This window comes from Schistocerca gregaria, chromosome 5 (genome assembly GCF_023897955.1).
Source record: "Schistocerca gregaria isolate iqSchGreg1 chromosome 5, iqSchGreg1.2, whole genome shotgun sequence".
Classification (NCBI taxonomy): Eukaryota; Metazoa; Arthropoda; class Insecta; order Orthoptera; family Acrididae; genus Schistocerca; species Schistocerca gregaria.
The window spans coordinates 379,876,893-379,896,328 of NC_064924.1; the positions used below are offsets into that span (position 1 = coordinate 379,876,893).

General features: G+C 39.5%; 1 protein-coding gene across 1 annotated transcript in view; it reads left to right on the plus strand.

The window, feature by feature from the left end:
- The window catches only part of LOC126272859 (probable cytochrome P450 6a14), a 117,389-nt gene extending 101,624 nt beyond the window's left edge, over nt 1–15,765 (plus strand). The window contains exons 6-7 of the mRNA XM_049976073.1: nt 7,249–7,500; nt 14,864–15,765. Of these exons, the coding sequence (XP_049832030.1) occupies nt 7,249–7,500; nt 14,864–15,033 (422 nt within the window). The 3' untranslated portion in view covers nt 15,034–15,765. The remainder of the gene's footprint in view (nt 1–7,248; nt 7,501–14,863) is intronic.
- The last annotated feature ends 3,671 nt before the right edge of the window (nt 15,766–19,436 follow it).

Genomic DNA, 19,436 nt, shown 5'->3' on the forward strand with positions numbered 1-19,436 from the left:
TGTGGAATCTCGTTCATCCGGGCTAAGTCATTCGCATAATAAAAGATCCGGCAATTTAGTAAAAAGGGTGACATTGGATAAACCTTAAACACAGACACTATATTTATTTCTACATAATCACATAAACTGCACATGATTTTCACTTATTGCGACCAGATATTGAAAGAAACGTTTGAATTTGCTGTTCTGAAATAAGCAGTGCGTTTTCTTGCGACGGATTTCTATTTCGTTTATGTGCAGTCAGATTACACAAGCGTTTCACCGGCATTCTTTCGATCGAACTAGTTTCCGCGTGACGTTCGAATAAAACCATTACTTTTTGCCTATGTATGTCTCGTAATTTCATTAGCCTGATCGAGAAGTTTGTCTGTTAATGCATCATTACTATAGTCATTGTCTACACATGAAGAAACGGCGTTACATTCGCCACCAGAAATCATAAGGACAGTTACGTTCCTAATACCTACACTGAAGTACGAAAGAAACTGTTATAGACACGCATATTCAAATACAGAAATATGTAAGTGGACAGAGTACGGCCCTGCGGTCGCTAACGCAAATACAAGGCAACACGTGTCTGGCGCAGTTGTTACTGCTGCTACAATGGCAGCTTATAAAGATTTAAGCGAGTTTGAACATGGTGTTCACGTGGATGGGACACACATGTGTACCCTTGATAACTGCATGAAACAAAGCTTTAGGCCTCGCCTGGGCCCGTCAACACCGACATTTGACTGTTGATGACTGGAAACATGTTGCCTAGTCGAAGATTCTCGTTTCAAATTGTATCGAGTGGATGGACGTATACGATTATGGAGACAACCTCATGAATACATGGACCTTGCATGTCAGCAGGGGATTCTTCAAGCTCGTGGAGGGTCTGTAATGTTGTGGGGCGTGTGCAGTTGGAATGATATGGCACCAATGATACGTCTAGATAGACACTGATAGGTGACACGTACGTAAGAATCCTGTCTGATCACCTGTATCCGTTTGCGTCTATTGTGCATTCCGACTGACTTGGGCAATTCTAGCGAGACAATGCGACAGCCCATACGTCCAGAATTGCAACAGAGGGACACCAGGAACACTCTTCTCAGTTTAAACACTTCTGCTGGCCACCAAACTCCCCAGACATGAACATTAACCATATCTGGGATGCCTTGCAACGTGCTGTTCAGAAGAAATCTCCGCCCCTCCCACCCCAGAATTCATGAATTCCCTCCTGCACTATTTCAGACAATAGTCGAGTCCATGCCACGTCGTGTTGCGGCACTTCTGCATGGTCGCTGGGGCCCTACACGATATTATGCAGGTGTACCAGTTTCTTTGGGTCATCAGCGTATGACAATGCACCACTGTTGTTGCACAATGATTTTATTGTGGGCCAAAATCTGTAACTTACGTGCTTGTGCATTAAGAAGGGAAAGGCGTTTAATATCACATAATTACAGGGTGTTTCAAATATGACCGGTATATTTGAAACGGCAATAAAAACTAAACGAGCAGCGATAGAAATACACCGTTTGTTGCAATATGCTTGGGACAACAGTACATTTTCAGGCGGACAAACTTTCGAAATTACAGTAGTTACAGTTTTCAACAACAGATGGCGCTGCAAGTGATGTGAAAGATATAGAAGACAACGCAGTCTGTGGGTGCGCCATTCCGTACGTCGTCTTTCTGCTGTAAGCGTGTGCTGTTCACAACGTGCAAGTGTGCTGTGGACAACATGGTTTATTCCTTAGAGCAGAGGATTTTTCTGGTGTTGGAATTCCACCGCCTAGAACACAGTGTTGTTGCAACAAGACGAAGTTTTCAACGGAGGTTTAATGTAACCAAAGGACCGAAAAGCGATACAATAAAGGATCTGTTTGAAAAATTTCAACGGACTGGGAACGTGACGGATTAACGTGCTGGAAAGGTAGGGCAACCGCGTACGGCAACCACAGAGGCAACGCGCAGCTAGTGCAGCAGGTGATCCAACAGCGGCCTCGGGTTTCCGTTCGCCGTGTTGCAGCTGCGGTCCAAATGACGCCAACGTCCACGTATCGTCTCATGCGCCAGAGTTTACACCTCTATCCATACAAAATTCAAACGCGGCAACCCCTGTGCGCCGCTACCATTGCTGCACGAGAGACATTCGCTAATGATATAGTGCACAGGATTGATGACGGCGATATGCATGTGGGCAGCATTTGGTTTACTGACGAAGCTTATTTTTACCTGGACGGCTTCGTCAATAAACAGAACTGGCGCATATGAGGAACCGAAAAGCCCCATGTTGCAGTCCCATCGTCCCTGCATCCTCAAAAAGTACTGGTCTGGGCCGCCATTTCTTCCAAAGGAATCATTGGCCCATTTTTCAGATCGGAAACGATTACTGCATCACGCTATCTGGACATTCTTCGTGAATTTGTGGCGGTACAAACTGCCTTAGACGACACTGCGAACACCTCGTGGTTTACGCAAGACGGTGCCCGGCCACATCGCACGGCCGACGTCTTTAATTTCCTGAATGAATATTTCGATGATCGTGTGATTGCTTTGGGCTATCCGAAACATACAGGAGGCGGCGTGGATTGGCCTCCCTATTCGCCAGACATGAAACCCTGTGACTTCTTTCTGTGGGGACCCTTGAAAGACCAGGTGTACCGCCAGAATCCAGAAACAATTGAACAGCTGAAGCAGTACATCTCATCTGCATGTGAAGCCATTCCGCCAGACACGTTGTCAAAGATTTCGGGTAATTTCATTCAGAGACTACGCCATATTATTGCTACGCATGGTGGATATGTGGAAAATATCGTACTATAGAGTTTCCCAGACCGCAGCGCCATCTGTTGTTGACAATTGTAACTACTGTAATTTCGAAAGTTTGTCTGCCTGAAAATGTACTGTTGTCCCAAGCATATTGCAACAAACGGTGTATTTCTATCGCTGCTCGTTTAGTTTGTATTGCCGTTTCAAATATACCGGTCATTTTTGAAACACCCTGTATTTTCAATAGAGTCAGAATACTGGCAGTTGGCAAGAAGGCAGCTAGGAGGAGGAGGTATCCAGACAGTTTTACTTTGCGTATATGCAATAGATTTGACCAACTGTCAGAGCTGAGTGAAGAGCAGCCTCGTGTAGCTGTAGATGTGGGGAACATGCAGCAGTCCTCAGCAATTAGGAGGACTAGGTTAGATGCAAAGTGTAGCAGAAATAAGAAGGTTCTGCTGCTAGGTAGTTCTCACGGTAGAGGTGTGGGCCAGCAGTTGCAGGAAGTGTTGGGGAGTGAGTACCAGGTCACCAGCATTGTGAAGCCTAGTGATGGGTTGGCTCAAGTGACTGACAGCATAGGGGAGTTTTGTAGGAATTTTACGAAGGAGGATCAGGTAGTGATAGTGGGTGGAGCAGGGAACAGTATTGATAGGGATGGGGAATAGGATGTAGGTGGTGACCAGGTAAAGATAGCTATTCAAACTGGTGGCACTAATCTGCATTTCGTGCAACTGTTTTAGCGTCATGACCGGCCTCATCTTAATGTGGCTGGGTTCGTTAACATGGGGCTGGAGAGGGCGCTGAAGGCAGAGGGCATGGGTCACATTTCAGTGGTGCCAGTTGAGTCTATCAGTAGATCGGGTTTCACTAGGTACGGCCAGCACCTCAAAGTTTTGTTAAGGGGAGGTTGGCAAAGCTTATAGTTGAAAGTGCAGTGGGTGGTGGTGGAATCACTCATGGAAAATTTCCTCTAGCAGTTGGTGTTAGAGATGCACCAATTTTAGGTTGATGTCAGCTGATAGGTATACCTGCTTAAAGTAAGTCCCTCTAACTAAAGACTCAACATTAGAGGACGTAATAATTCCAAGTAGAGAAGGAATTAGCGTATTTCATCAAAATATAAGAGGTATTAGAGATAAAGATAGTGAACTGCTTATAGATGTTGACTCTGAAGTAATTGGTATATCAGAGCACCACTTAAATAATTTGACAATTCAGAGGCCTCCTTTACCACGATACAGATTAGCTGGCTGTTTTTCAAGGAGTTCCTTGTGCAGTGGGGGAGTGGCTATGTACGTAAAAAACAGTATTCCTTTTGCGTCCGTAGACGTATGACGGCTCTGCACTAAACAGATATTTGAATGTTGTGCAGGGACATTTGAATTTAGTGAAACAAAACTTCTAATTCTTATTGTTTATAGGTCTCCTAACTCTGACTTTGGAGCATTTCTGCTCAAGCTAGAGAGGGTTCTTGATTCACTTTGTAGGAAGTACCAGAAATTACTTATATGTGTTGACTTCTATATTAATTTTGTATATGATGGTGCAAGAAAAAGGATGTTGGTAGATCTCCTAAATTCTTATGCTCTGATGCAGACTGTGTGTTTTTTCCAACTTGGGTGCAGGGTAACAGTAGCAAAGCCATAGACGATATTTTTTATTCAGTCTTCATTACTAGAAGGGCATTCTGTTAGTAAGAGCGTGAATGGCCTCTCAGACCATGACGCACAAATTTTAACACTAAAGGGATTTTGTATTCAAATCAATGTCATATTTAATTACAAACTATGTAGGAAAGTAAACCCAGAACAGTAGAGAGTTTTTTAGCCCTTGTCATGGAACAATGGTAGCAGGATGTTTATAGTGCCAATAACATAGATGATTAATACAATGCTTTCCTTAACACATTTCTCATGATCTTTGAGAGTTGCTTTCCATTAGAACATTCTAAACGGGGTACTAGCAGTAATATCTTGTAGAACAAAGCGGGAATTATATCAAAATGTTAGAAGTAGTCACAATCAAGCTACAGTAGCCCATTACAAACAGTACTGTAAGGTGTTTAAAATGTTATTAGGAAGGCAAAGAGTATGTGGTACGCAAATAGAATAGCTAATTCACAGGACAAAATTAAAACCATATGGTCAGTTGTGAAGGAAGTGTCTGATCAGAATCACAAGGTCCATGATAAAAAGTCAGTTTTTAGTAAAAATATTTCTGTTAATGACAGATCAGATATATGTACAGAATTTAACAATCATTTTCTGAGCATTTCTGGTGAAGAAATAAAAAATTAGTTCCTACAGGAAATCATATAACTTTCTTGGCAAATGCCTTTCCTAAATTGATATCTGAAATACTCCTCTGTAATACAGACAAGATGGAGACTGAGTCAATAATTAAATCACTGAAGACTAAGGACCCTCATGTTTATGATGGAGTGTCTAGCAGAATATTAAAGTACGGTGCTGTACATGTCAGCCCTGTATTTAGCCATATTTGTAATTTTTCCTTTAGGAATGGTCAGTTGCCTGAGCGATTAAAGTACTCAGTAGTAAAGACGCTTTATAAAAAGGGAGAAAGGGATAATGTAAATAATTTTAGATCTATTTCTATGCCATCAGTGTTTGCAAAAGTCATTGAAAAGGCTGTGTATGTAAGGATAATTGATCATTACATATCACACGATTTGCTATCAAATTTGCAGTTTGGCTTTAGAAGTCGTTTAACAACTGAAAATGCTGTATTCTCTTTTCTCTGTGAGGCACTGGATGGGCTAAACAGAAGGTTCCGAACGCTTGTCATATTTTTTTATTTAACTAATGCATTTGCTTGTGTTGATCACAAAATATTGCTACATGAGGTGGACCATTACAGAATACAGGGAGTAGCTCACAATTGGTTCACCTCTTCTTTAGCAACAGGCAGCAAAAGGTCATTATTCACAATGCTGATAACGGCTGTGATGTGGGGTGTGAGTGGGGTACTGTCAAGGGTGGGGTGCCCCAAGGATCAGTGTTGGGGTCACGCCTGTTCCTTATTTGTATAAATAATACCCTCTAGTATTACGGGTAACGCTAAGATATTTCTGTTTGCTGATGACACTAGCTTGGTAGTAAAGGATGTTGTGTGCAACATTGGCTCGGTTTCAAATAGTTCAGTACGTGACCTAAGTTCATGGCTTGTATAAAATAAACTAACGCTAAATCACAGTAAGACTCAGTTTTTACATTTTCTAACACACAATTCAATAAAATCTGACGTTTAAATTTCACCGAATGGGCATATGATTAGTGAAACTGAACAGTTCAAGTTTCTAGGTGTTCAGATAGATAGTAAGCTGTCGTGGACTGCCCACGTTCAGGATCTTGTTCAAAGACTTAATACTGCCTTTTTTTTATTCGAACGGTATCGGAAGTGAGTGATCGTTCGACACGAAAATTAATCTACTTTTCTTATTTTCATTCGCTTATGTAGTATGGTATTATATTTTGGGGTAATTCTTCCCATTTTGTAAGGATATTTTTGCCCAGAAACGGGCGGTTCGGACAATAAGTGGTGTAAGTTCACGAACCTCTTGTCGACCCCTGTTCACGAGTCTGGGTATTTTGAGATTGATGTTTCAATATATATATTTCTTAGTGTCATTTCTTGTTAATAAGAGTAGCTCATTCCCAGGAAAAAAACAGCTTTCACTCAGTTAACACTCGGTAGAAATCAAACCTGCATTTTTATCGGACTTCCTTAACTTTTGTGCAAATAGGTTGTCAGTATACTGCTGCATCCATTTTCAATAAGCTACCACTCGAATTAAAAAATCTTAGCAGTAATCCACTCGCTTTCAAATCGAAAATGAAGAGCTTCCTCATGGGTCACTCCTTCTATTCTGTTGTAGAGTTCCTTGAAAAATTAAGCTGATTCTTATTGTATTGTTGATTGCGTTTACTTAAACTTGTGGACTGACTTTTTTCGCGCTCATAAACATTTATTTTTATCAGTTATTACTTTTATGTTGTAATTTCATGTACTGACAAGTACCATGACCTTGGAGATTTGCTCCTCAATTTGGTCATACGGAACTTGACGTGTAAATAAATAAATACTGTTGCTTGAAGTAATTTAGCTCAACAACTCGAATCGTTAATGGGGTTGGTCGAACTATGAATAAATTCGCCATCTCCAGACTTAAGCAGTGCAAAAATTCCTTCCATGTTTTCAGAATTGTTAATCAATATTTACTGCAAGCATTTGAAAATGTCTTAGTACTGGAGGTATGAGATAGGAAGCAGGTGCGACTGTTGTCGTGATATTGTGCCACATCCTTCGATACAGAGAAGCTGTTGAAAGGTAAAGTTGTATGTTGCTAAGAATCAGTCGGTTGTGGAGATGCAAAATCTGCAGCGGTAAAATAATAGGGAAGGCAACTACGACGGAAGCAAGAATTCCAGTAACGTACTCTACAATATGGTATTTTATTTTCAGAAACTCTTCGCAAGTATCCGCCTCTGCCGATGCTGAACCGAGTTGTGACGCAGGAGTACACCGTGCCAGACAGGCCGTGGGTGCTGGAGAAGGGCACCATGGTCCTGATACCAGTGATGGCCGTTCACTACGACCCACAGCACTATCCTGATCCCCAGCGATTCGACCCGGAACGCTTCTCAGAAGAGGAGAAGAGCAAGAGGCACCCTTTTGCGTATCTGCCTTTCGGCGACGGACCACGGGTTTGCATTGGTACGTGGCTGTCTCAAATGCTAACACTATAATTACACGTATCACATAATAATAAACGTGCTTTCTGCATCGTTTTGCCGAAACATTACTGGTGGCGTGTAGGTCTTCGACAAGTACTAACCATAGTCACTGAAAGATGTTTATTTCTTTTTTGTTCATACCTTTTATGCCAAACATTCCCGATTGTCTTACGTATTATAATATTTATGCGTCCGTAATATCGTCCTCTCTACTGTTGCTACCAGTAAAAAATAACATTTTATGATTGTCTTAGCTTACTTGCCACGAAATTGTCTGTTATATGGTAGTATTTTCCGTACGATTCTTCCACGGTTATTTACTGCCAGTACTTAAGTAACTCGTTCTTTATCTCACCATTTATTATGTTGTTTCCTCATGGTCCCATTTCCATTTCCATGGTTTTATTTCTTTTCTTTTTTCCAAATTTCTCTTTTTTCAATGAGTAACCTCTTAAATTAGTTGCCGTGCTCTTAAAACAGTTGTACTCTGTTATTTTTTGTAAGAAGCCTCGACTGAGTAAAGAAGCATTCAAGTAAAGGAACCATCTACGGGAAACTATTTGATGTGTCCATTCAACTGTTGATGTGCCCGTTCCACTGTTCAGTTTAATATTTGTAAGTGACATAATGCCAGTTATCAGAACGAAGAAAACCTCAGTGCAGCATCGCGTGTCAGTGGGGCAAGTGAAGAGTAGAAGAAATGGTGGTGGATGAATTTCAGTTGGCATATATAGACAAATTTAAATAATTACAATTATTTAATAGCTTGAATCGAAACAGGAAAGAAGCAATGGTGGAAATCGTTGAAGAAGTCGGTTGTCTGTTCAGTACAGTCAAACACAATTTTAACAAGGAAGATATCCGTGGCGATAAAAATAATTCTGTATAGACATATCTATATACCGAATTGACTTACGACTTCTAATATTGCAATGTAAATGAGCGAGCAAAAGTCAGATCCGAACACCAGAAACGAGATCCACTAAGAATACAGAAAACAACACAAGACGAAGCTATTTGGAAAAAAGTAAAGAAAAGCACAAAGTATCAGAGGAAGACTATCCAAGAGCAATGATTGAGTGCCCTAGACATGTCATTTGAATACAGGAAATTTGTTTTCCACCTTTAGTGGAAGAGGTAACCGGATAAGAGATCAGTCAAGCAAGACGCTAGAAGAGGCGCTGCAATGGAGAGAGAAAACAGTGGCAGACTCAGGAAAACTCGATGAACCCTCCGCTTCTCACGGCTGTAGATTGCTCGAGGAAAGCGCTAAATAAAGAAAAGTGGAACTTCTTTACAATTTCCATATCTCATTTAGTTTCATTGAGCCAAGATCCTGTTTATATTTTTTAATGCAACGGAATTCGCTAATCGTAGAAAAGATAGGTAAAATTGAACGGAGGACTTGCGCCATAGTCAGGCAACCAACTGGAACAAGACAGTATAGCTACTGTTCATGTGGTATTAAAACAATCATTTTAAAGAGCACAGAACAAGGACAATAATAAGTGGATATAAGAAAGGTAGCTGGGTAAGAGCAGGAAAGAAGATGGGAACAGCACTTGGTGAAACTTTATAGTTGTCTTGAAGACTTGGTATAAGACTGTGGTAAGGTAGATTCAGTCCTAGCCTCTAAATTTCAAGAAAGCTTTGCACGAATTCAGTACATCTACATATACATGATTACTCCACAATTCACATTTAAGTACCCGGCAGAGGGTTCATCGAACCACTTTCAAGCTATTTCTCTACTGTTCCACTCTAGAAAAGAGTGTGGGAAAAACGGACACTTAAATCTTTACGTGTGATCTGTGATTTCTTTTATTTTATTATGATTATCGTATCCCCCTGTTAGGTGGGCGCCAACAAAATATTTTCAGTCTCTGAGGAGAAAGTTGGTGATTGAAATTTCATGAGGACGTGCAGCCGCAGCTAAAAATGCCTTTGTTTTACTGATTGCCGCCCCGATTCGCGTAGCCCATCCGTGGCCTCTGTCACCCCTTTCACGGTAATACAAAACGAGCTGCCATTCTTTGGAATTTTTCGATGTTTTCGTTAGTACTATCTGATGCGGATTCCACGCTGCACAGCAGTACTCCAGAAGAGGGCGGACGAGCGTATTGTATGCAGTCGCTTTAGTCTATCTGTTGCATTTTCTAAGTGTTCTGCCAATATACCGTATTCCTTTGTTTGCTTTCCTCACGACATTATCTACGTGTTCGTTCCAATTTAAACTAATCATGGTTGTAGTCCCTAAATCTTCATCTGCATTTACAATCTCTACGTTTGTGTGATTTATCGTGTAGCCGAAATTTAGGTGATTCCTTTTAGTATCCATACTCAAGATTTCACACTTTTCATTATTTGGAGTGAATTGCAACTTTTCGCACCATACTTCTCCTTATCTAAATCATTTTGCAATTTGTTTTGATCGTCTCATGACTTAACAAGGCGGTAAATGGCTTCAACAATCTACAAACAGTTTTAGAGGGCATCTCGAGATTGTATCCTTAATCTTTTATGTCGATCAGGTACAGCAGAATGTCTGTCTATAACACTTCCTTGTGGAACGCCAGATGATACTTCTGTTTTACTCAACGACTTTCCGTCACTTGCTACGAACTGTGACAGTTCTGACAGCAAATTAAAAATCCAGTCGCACAACTGAGACGATACCTCATAGGTTCGCAATTTGAATAGGAGTCGCTTGTGAGGAACCGTATCAAAAGTCTTCTGGATATCTAAAAATATGGAACCAATTTGGCATCCTTTGTTGATAGCACTCATTACTTTGTTAGAATAAAGTGCTGCTGGTGTTTCACAAGAACGACATTTCAGAATCTGTTTTGACTGTTTGTCAATAAATCGTTTTCTTCGAATTAACACATAATGTTCGAACACAGTGTATGTTCCGAAGTCCTATTGCAAATCGACTTTAATGATATGTGCCTGTAAGAAGGCGGATTACTCCTATTTTCTTTCTTGGGTATTTTTGTGACTTGTGCTACTTTCAAGTCTTTGGGTACAGATCTTTCGTCGAGGAAGCGGTTGTACACGATTACTAAATAAGGAGCTATTGTATCAGCATACTCTGAAAGGAACCTTAATGTTATACAATTTGGACCGGTACTGTTTTAGGCTGCTCCGCTACACCGAGGATATCTACTTGTAAGTTACTCAAGGTGGCCATTGTTCTTGATTCGAATTCCGGAGTATTTAGTTCGTCTTCTTCGATGAAATAATTGGGGAAAACTGTTTAGGAACCCTTCTCTGTGGCCCTGTCATCAATAACATTCCCATTGTTATAGTGCAGCGAATGTACTGATTGCGTCTTATCACTAATGTGGGTTGTTTGCCAGATTTAGAGACAGAGTTCCGTTATGGAAACTATTAAAAGTACCTCGCATTGAAGTTTGCTCTAAATTTCGAGTTTCTGTAAAACTTCGCCAATTTTCGGGGTTTTGTGTTCTTTTAAATCTGGCATGTTGTTTTCGTTGCTTCTGCAACAGTGCTCTGACATGTTTTGTGTGCCATGGGGAATCGGTACTATCTGTTATTAGCTTATTTGGTATACAGATGTCTCTCAACTGCCGTCGATACTGTTTCTTTCAATTCAAACGACATCCAGTCTACGCTTACATCGTCAGACTGGAAGGAGTGGACACTGCCTCCTAGCGTCAAGCCAGTTGTTATCTGTTTTTTTTTTATAAATAAATGTATTTTGCTTTTATTTTTGGTGAGTTTGGATGTTATAGTATTCAGTCTCATTACAACAACCTTGTGCTCGCTAATCCTTGTACTTGTGAAACTGTTCCCTATTAGTTGAAAATTATTTGTTATTAAGAGGTGAAGAATATTTTTTTAACCATTTACCCTCTGGGTGGACTCCTGAACTAACAGTTGAAAATAATTTTCTGAGAGCGCATTCAGTAAGGTTTCGGACGACGTGTTATGCCTACCACCGACTTTAATTTATTCCGGTTTTGAGGAACGCTTATACCGATACTAGTTCACAGGAACTATCTACTCCAGTTTCACTACAAGGAAAACTACTTCTGACTGCGATCAACGCTCCACCACCAACTGACCAACTGTATTTATTCTATAGTTTCTGAACACTGTTAGATTATTTGCAAATATTTCGGCTGAACTTATTTCTGGCTTAACCCAGCTTTCTGTACCTATAACGATCTGAGCTTTAGTGCTTTCTATTAGCGCTTGGAGCTCTGTTTTTTTCCCAACACAACTACGAAAGTTTACAACTACAATACCGACTGTTGCTACCCTACCTTACTGTGTTTGCCTCTCACCCTTTATACTGACGCTCTTTCTGCGTGTAACCTAAAAAACCGCCCAGTACCCTCCACAAAGTAGGTACTAAAGGTGTTGATTCAATTTTAGTGGGTCTATTCCGGACATCATGTCAAAGTGTGGAGTAACATTTATAGAACGAATTTTAATGTCTGAAACGGGAGAAATTACATTTGATTTAAAAAAAAAATATTTCGTTTCAGAAGAAAAGAAGAGTAGATGAACAGGAAACGTACCACATAATTAGCACAGCGTAACACACCTGAAAATATTCTAGTAATGAAATACTTCAATGAGGAATGCAGAGACAATTGGAAGCAGATTAGGACAGGTTTCAGATTAGTTCACTGGGAGTTAATTACAGCACTGCTTCTAGTAATAGGTGACATATTTTTGAAAGACAAGTAATCATGTATCATATTAATAGATTTTGGAAAGGGTGTTGATGACGTGAAATACAACGTTTCCCAGTTTTAAACAATATGGTGCCAATTATAGAGTATTAGAGGCTTTAATCACTAACACCTATTCATGACAATCGTGTTTCCCCGACGGCAGTGGCATTTTTAAACAAGATCATGCGCCATGCCACAAGGCGAGATGGAGTGGTTCGAGGAACAAAGTTGAGAGTTCCAGTTGTTGTGTTAGGGCACTCACTTGCCAGATCTGAACCAAATCGAACACATCGGGCATGTGGTTGAGCGTGGCGTCAAAGCTCATCGCCCCCCTCACTGGAATTTATGGGAATTAGATGACTTGTGTGCAGATGTGATGCCAGCTCTCTTCAGCGACCTACCAGGACTCATTGCTTCCGTGCCACGACGCGTTGCCTCTGTTGTTCGTGCCCAAGGTGGACATACCGGCGATTAGGTAGATGGTCATAATGTTCTGGCATATCAGTCTATAATGCTGTAGTTATTCTGAAGTGAAGAGGGTAGATGTCAAGGATTACAGAACTTCGCAAACCAATCTGGGAGTGCACATTCAAAACAGGAACAGTCTATCCTTACTCATTTTACATAAAAAAAAGATTTATTTATTGGGTTGGTGCATAAATTCGAAACGTTTTCCCGTAAGTTTTAACAAATACAACAGCTATACATAACAGAGACTTTCGTTATCAATAGTATATATTCTTCTTCACGATTTACAACATCCCACCAGACTGGACTAACATTTCGATTCCGCGACTGCGGAAATCACGTGGGTTTGAGGTGAAGAACTCAACTCGTCGAGACATGTTCGGGCCGCACTTTCCTTCCGGGAAAGAAGTTCCTTGAAGGCTGTTCCACAGAGGGCGGGAAAGGTAAAGATCTGAGGGCGCAAGATCAGGTGAATATGGTGGATGCGCAATGATTTCCCAACACTTCTCCTTACAGTGTTTTTTTTTTTTTTTTTTTTTTTTTTTTTTTTTTTTTTTTGTCGAATGCGGGCGGGCGTTATCGTGGAGTAGTATAACTTCACGCTATTTTTCCTGGTCATTGTTCTTGGAGTCTGTCTTCAAGACGTCTCAGTTGTTGACAATAAGTGTGAGCATTGATGGTTACACCTCAGGGAAGCAATTCGTAGTACGCAACACCGTCGCTGTTCCACCACATGTGTAACATTGTCTTTTGTGGATGCGCGCATGTCTTTGCTCGGGGAGTTGCTGCTTTGTTCGGGCTCAACCATTCCTTTCTTTTCTTTATGTACCATAAAGACAACATTTCTCCTTACCAGTGACGATACAGGATGGGTATAGACGGTATTGTTCACGAGCCAGTTGACGATGAATATGCAAAGGTGCATATATACATATACCCGTCGATTTTTCTGGTTTTGGCTTAGAGCATGCAGTACCCATACACTCGATTTTTATATCCTCCCCAATGCACGCAGATGTAGCACGATGTTTGACTGATCACATTTCATCACATTTGCCATTTCCAGAGTACAGCGATGTGGATCATTTTGCACTAATGCATTTAAACGATCTTCATCAAAGCACAGAGGTCTTCCTAACGTTAAAATGATTCTCCTTAAAATAGAAAACCATTTTCCTGGCGTGCTCTGTCCAATGGTATTATTCCCAAAAAAGCCACAAATGTTTCTGGCTGCCTCCGCTGCTGTCGCCCCTCTATTGAACTCTAACAGGAGAATAAGTTTGAAATGTTCCGATTTCTCAGCTTAGCACTTCATTTTCTAGCGTCCACACCTCCACTCACTATCTACAAATGACAACATCACAATATGTAAACTCAGATAGCAACAGTGATTTGCAAATAAAAAATGACAATGGACAAATAAACCCATAGCAACCGCTATACCACCATGCAAAATAAAAGTGCTACTAACTTACGCACCAACCTAATATCATGAAAGCAATTCGTGTGTCATGAAGGTTGCTCTTTACACTGACACTGGAGAGTTGTGCTATGTCGTCTGTGTGTACCGCATTCTGTTTCCTTTCACTTTCATTTATGTACTTGGTTCTTGAAGAAATATCCAAGAAACTCCAGGCACGAGAACAGCGATGTGTATTACCGAAAGGTTTACGCTTACAATTCCGAGTCTTCAGAACACGGCAATTGAAGGAGCATATTACCTACTCACAATTATCTTTCGCATAATGACTGTAATAATACTGTAGACAACAGCGTTTACTGAAAAGTACTGTCCTCTCAGCGCATGATTCGTGGATGAATTAGAAGAGGAGGAAATATTATAAAGGTACAGCATTTGTCTTTCTCACACACCATAGTTAGGTTTGCTGTGTAAAAATGTTACTGCCTCTTCCGGGATTAAAAAAGCGCAAAGCTGGAAAAAATTTCACAATTTTTATAAATTTAGTCCCATTTCAGGGTTCAAATGCCTTTTCAGTCTAAAATCCAGTATAGAATATTGTGTGTGTGTGTGTGTGTGTGTGTGTGTGTGTGTGTGCGTATGTGTGTGTCGGAATAATGTTAAAGGGGCGGAAAGATTGCGATGGATTCTGCGAACGCTACGTTAACTGAGACATAAGCGACTAACATATTGTTTATATATTTTTTCAGGTATGCGGTTTGGCCTCATGCAGACGAAAATGGGACTAGCCAGTTTGCTCAGTCACTACACTGTCGAACCCTGTGATCGTACCGTTCAGAAGTTGGAGTGGACTAAACGTTCTCTCCTTCTGAATCCTGTCTCAGGAATTTGGCTTCGCTACACTTCTAGAAAAAAATAAATGTAAAAATAATTACATACATAATTCAATGTTTGCAAATGCACAGAAAAATATTTCTTTACAAAATATTTATTTTATTGCATCTGAAGACTGCTTTTTTAAATGTGCTGTTGCTTTTTGTGTTATAAGCAATTTTTTCTCATTTCGTGTTTTAAAACCCTATAAATCTCCACAAAGGACATATTATATATATATATATATTATACAGAGAATAATCAATGTATGTCATAAATATGACTGTAATTGGTGCTATTTTATATATGAGGAGAGCGATAACTTATTTTACAAGAAACAGTTGGTGGAATGTTTTCTTATATATGTGAGTATTGTGTTGTGGCTGTGTAACATTCAGAATCACTAATGAACGCTGTTAGTTCTCGTCATGACATTTTAGGTTGCATTACTTCTTATTGGTGATCAGTGAACCGTTTTTAAATTTTTGTTTTGCCTTTCCTTCTGTTTGGATGTATTCTCACTACATGGCCGTATTATATTTTTCATAATATGTTGTCACCTAGTAGATAATATATTTCATTTAAGATTTTGGTACCTGTGAGCTTTGTATATTTTTTGTTCGTGCTTGTGTCTGGATATATTCGCAATAAATGTCAGCATTACATTTAGACACCAAATGTTGTTAATACATATGTGATATTTTTCAGTAATACATTTTGTAACTCTCAGCTTTGCATTATTTCTGTAATAAACATATTTTTATATTCGTCTATAGAATCTGATACAGTCATTTTTCACAGCAAAATTCATATGAGTTTAGAAATTACTACATTCAGTGCACATTTGCGGCATCGTTCTCACCAGTATCAGTATTCTTTTGGTTGTGAACAAAGTGACCAATGTAATACTATTGCTTTGAAATAACGATCCCTACAGAAATTTTGTCAACGTAGTTTGATGTCCAGAGAAGTATGTTGCAGAATAAAGTGTGTGTTGAATTACAGTGTTACAACTGTTAGTGCAAAATTGGTTCTCAGAGAATATTTGAGTAACATTGCAATTGAATTAAAAAGCAGAAACGTCTGGTATCAGTCTCGTATGATAAGAGATCATTCATATGGCAAAGTTTCATCAGTTCTCACAGCTTAGGCCGACCTCTACTCCACTCCAGAACGTACTCTGTCACTGGAGACTTATGTGAACACTTCATGTAAGACTAGCTTTATACACAATTAAAAATTTAAAAATGCAGAGCATTTCAGCGAATCACACATTTTCATATGATCCATCAGTAAACAAGTCTGTAAGTTAATTACAGAACACCTTTATTAATATGAAAGACTGTAATGAATTGAATATGTTGTAAAATGACAAGGATTGCAGGCGTCAAAACAGCGCCATTTTCATAGCAGAGAAGACAAAAATAAAAAATGTTTTTTAATTGAAAAAGAAAAATTGCTTAAAATATTGTGCTACAGACAAATTTTTACGCATCATAGTTGCTACTGTTTTTAGTCTGAAGACTGGTTTGATGCTTCTCACCACACTGTCTTATTGTGTGCAGGTATCTTCATCTCTCAATAACTATTTCTGCCTACACCCATTTGAAGCAGATTACTGTTTTTATGCCTTGGTCTCCCTCCATAATTTTTAACCTCCCACACTTCGCTCCATTAACAAATTGACGATCCATTGATGCTTAACTACGTGTCCTTCCACCTGATCCTCTCTATTAGTCATTTTATGCTATGAACTCCTGCTTTTTTTCCATTTCATTCAGTATCTTATTAGTAGTTATTCTATCTACCAGTCTAATCTTCACCGTTCTTCTGTAGGATCACATTTCAAAAACTTCTCTTCTCTTCTTGTATGAACTGATTACCATCCATATTTAACTTCCAAAAAAGGCTGCACTTCAGATATATGTCCTCAGAACAGACTTGTAATACTTAAAATTATATTGGATGTTAACAGATTTCTCTTCGTCGGAAATTATTTTCTTGTTACTTCAGCCGTCAACAGTTATTTTGATGGAAAAACTCATCTATTACTTTTATTGTCTCGTCTCTAACCCAATTTTATCAGTAAAATCTGATTTAACTCCACAACTTTTCATTACCCTTACTTTTACTGTTGCTGATGTTCATCCTATAATCGTTTCCAATACACTATCCATTCTGTTCAACTGCTCTTCCGATTCCTTTGCCGTCTCTGACGGAAATATTATGTCATCGACAAATCACATAGATTTTTTTTCTTGCCCCTGAACTTCAAATCCCTTTCCAAATTTCTTCTTGATTTACTTTACTAGTTGCTGTTTGTACAACTTGTATAATATCAAGAATAGGCTACAACCTTGTCTCAGTCCGTTGTAACCACTGCTTCCCTTTCATGTACTTCGACTCTTGCAATTGTAGTCTGGTTTCTGCAAAAGTTGTAAATGGCCTTACATGACTTTCTTTTTATCCCTACTGCATTCAGAATATGAAAGAGTGAATTCCAGTCAACATTTTCAAAAGGTTTGTCTAATGCTACCAATGCTATAAGCATAGGTTTGCCTAACTTAACTTCTGAGATAATTCTTAGGGTCAGTACTGCCTCAGATGTTCCTACATTGTTCTGGAACCCAAACCGACCTTCCCTGACGTTCGGTTCTATGTATCTTCCATTCTTCTGTTAATTATTCGTGTCAGTATCGTGCGACTATGACTAACTAAATTGATGGTTCAGTAATATTCGCACCTGTCAGCCCCTACATCCTGGTATTTTTACATTTTTCTTGAATTCTGATGCTATTTCATCTTTCCTGTATATCTTAAACAGTAAATGGAATAATTTCATTATGGATGGCTTTTCCAAGGATCTCAATAATCCGAGGGAATGTCGTCTACTCCAGGAGAGTTGTTTCAGCTTAGGTTTTTCAGTGCTCTATCAGATTTTAGCTACAGTATCGGATCTCCGTACCGATTAACTTCATTTCCCGTTTCAATATACTGTCTTCAAGTTCATTTCCCTTGAATAGCGCTTCTGAACATTCCTTCCACTTTTCAACTTCCCTTCTTCGCTTAGTACTGGTTTAGTATTTCAGTTCCTTATATTCATACAGCTGCTTCTCTTTTGTGCAAAGGTCTCTTAACTTTTATTATAAAGGTGTCTATCTTTTCCCTACTCACACATGCTTCTGCAGCTTTGTATTTATTTATCCTCTAGCTATTTCTTCTTAGCCGATTTGCATTTTCTGTCACTCATTATTTAGACTTCTATATTACCTTGTGCCTGCATCATTTGCTGCTTCGGTGTCTCCTACATTACCAAAGAATTTCTGATAGGCTGTGGCTTTATACCTATTTGATCCTCTGTTTCCTTCCTACCTAATCTGTGAAAGTTACCCATGCAGTTTCTATTCTGTTCTTTTCCTTTGTTTCAGCCAGCCATTACCAAATGTCACCTTAGAAATAGTACACCCCGGGTAGCTGAGTGGTCAGCGCGACAAAATGTCAATCATAAGCGGCCATGTTCGATTCCCGTATGGGTCGGAGATTTTCTCCGCTCAGGGACCGGGTGTTGTGTTGTCCTAATCATCAGCATTCCCCATCGACGCGCAAGTCGCCGAAGTTGTGTCAACTCAAAAGACTTGCATTCGGCGAACGGTCTACCCGACGGGAGGCCCTAGTCACACGACATTTACATTTATTTACCTTTGAAATGCTGGACAACCTCTGGTTGTTTCTATTTGCCAAGATACCATCTTCTTAATTGCATACTTTACTACAATTTCTATACTTTTAACCTGCTGTTCGTAACAAGTAAATTATGGTCACTCTAGTTCTGACCTTGGAAATTTTTTAAGTTTAAAATTTGGTTTCAAAATCTGTGTCATACCCGTACAAACTCAGTATATAACTCTGTCTCCCGAGGTCTCTCCCATGCACACAATTTTCTTTCATGATTCTTAAACGAAGTGTTAGCAATTAGCAAATTTTGCTATGTGCAAAATTCCACCATTCGAGTTACTCTTTCATTCCTTTCCCTCCGTCCTTGTTATCCTGTTATTTTTACTTCTATTCCTCTTCCTACTATCCAGTTCCAGTCCCCCATCGCAATTAATTTTTTTAGGTCTCTTAACTGACTGAATAATTTCTTTTATTTCTTCATACATTCTTCCAATCTATTCGTCATCTGCGGATCTAACTGATATATAAACTAATGCATACAAACTTGTATTTCTTTGGTGAGTGTTGGCTGTATATCAGTCTTGGCTGTGATAATGTGTTCACTTTGCTGCTCATAGTAGCTTAATCGTATTTCTATTTTTATTATTCATTATTAGACTTACTTCTGTCTGATCTTACATTTATAATCCTGTGCCCAACTGACCAGATGTTCTATTCTTCCTCCCACCACGTTTAACGAATTCCCACTATATCTAACTTCAACTTATTCATTTC